The 814-nt window shown below is 40.2% G+C and overlaps 1 protein-coding gene across 1 annotated transcript; it reads right to left on the minus strand.

Annotated features, from left to right (window-relative positions):
• Nucleotides 1-42: 42 nt before the first annotated feature.
• On the minus strand, nt 43-412 carry LOC103399369 (tyrosine 3-monooxygenase-like; the record flags this gene model as incomplete). The annotated part of the gene is made up of 2 exons (XM_008338067.2): nt 43-204; nt 317-412. Coding segments are annotated over 2 exons (234 nt in total), but the record flags the coding sequence as incomplete, so codon positions are not given.
• Nucleotides 413-814: the final 402 nt, after the last annotated feature.

Here is an 814-nt window from a genome sequence, read left to right on the forward strand (position 1 = left end):
TATTGTTATGCATCAAGTGTAATAATGAAAATATCCTGCATACTGTAGGTGATGGAGACATCATGATTACCTCATCTTAATCTTAGCATCCTCAAAGTTCTCAGACACAAAGTAGACGGGCTGGTAGGTTTGGTCCTGGTACGGCTGCACTGCCGTCTCCTCTGGGTTGAATGGTTTGTAGGCTGGTTCATTGGACAGAGCATACTGAAAGGATGGGTGAGAGACTGGACTCAGACATGGAGTATTTACCAGTGATGTAAGAAGAATGTGCTGCGGTAAGAAAACATGCGATCAGCAGGATAACAGCCAAACGTACAACAAGCTCTCCGTAGGATGACAGGAGTCCGGCTCCGTACGCTTTCACTGTTCCATTCTGCTTACAGAGGCCGAACTCCACAGTGAACCAGTACAACTGTAATGGACCAGAAACAACATACAGTTATTAAAACCGAACGTTGCAGCTCCCGCCCTTAAATTCACCAGGACTTTACACGTGTTTGTCCAAAACATCAAAATGCCATTCTGAGTATTATCATGAGTTTTAATGTTGCAATTACATTTACATTTTTTAATTCTGAAAAAAGCCACCAAAAAAACAAAAAACAAAAGAATCAGATCGCCAAACATACCACTAGAGGGAGCCCAAGTAACACCAGTTATTCATCTGAATTTAGTCAGGAAGTATCAGGACTTGACAGTTTTCATAGCACTCGGTGGTTTAAACCGGTTGTAAAGAGACGTACTTAATAAAGTGACCAGTATTATAAAATTATATATATTTTTAGAAAACGGCACAAAACGAATTTTATTCAAA

Source organism: Cynoglossus semilaevis, unplaced genomic scaffold (assembly GCF_000523025.1).
Source record: "Cynoglossus semilaevis isolate Cse_v1.0 unplaced genomic scaffold, Cse_v1.0 C19047420, whole genome shotgun sequence".
In the NCBI taxonomy this organism is placed as follows: Eukaryota; Metazoa; Chordata; class Actinopteri; order Pleuronectiformes; family Cynoglossidae; genus Cynoglossus; species Cynoglossus semilaevis.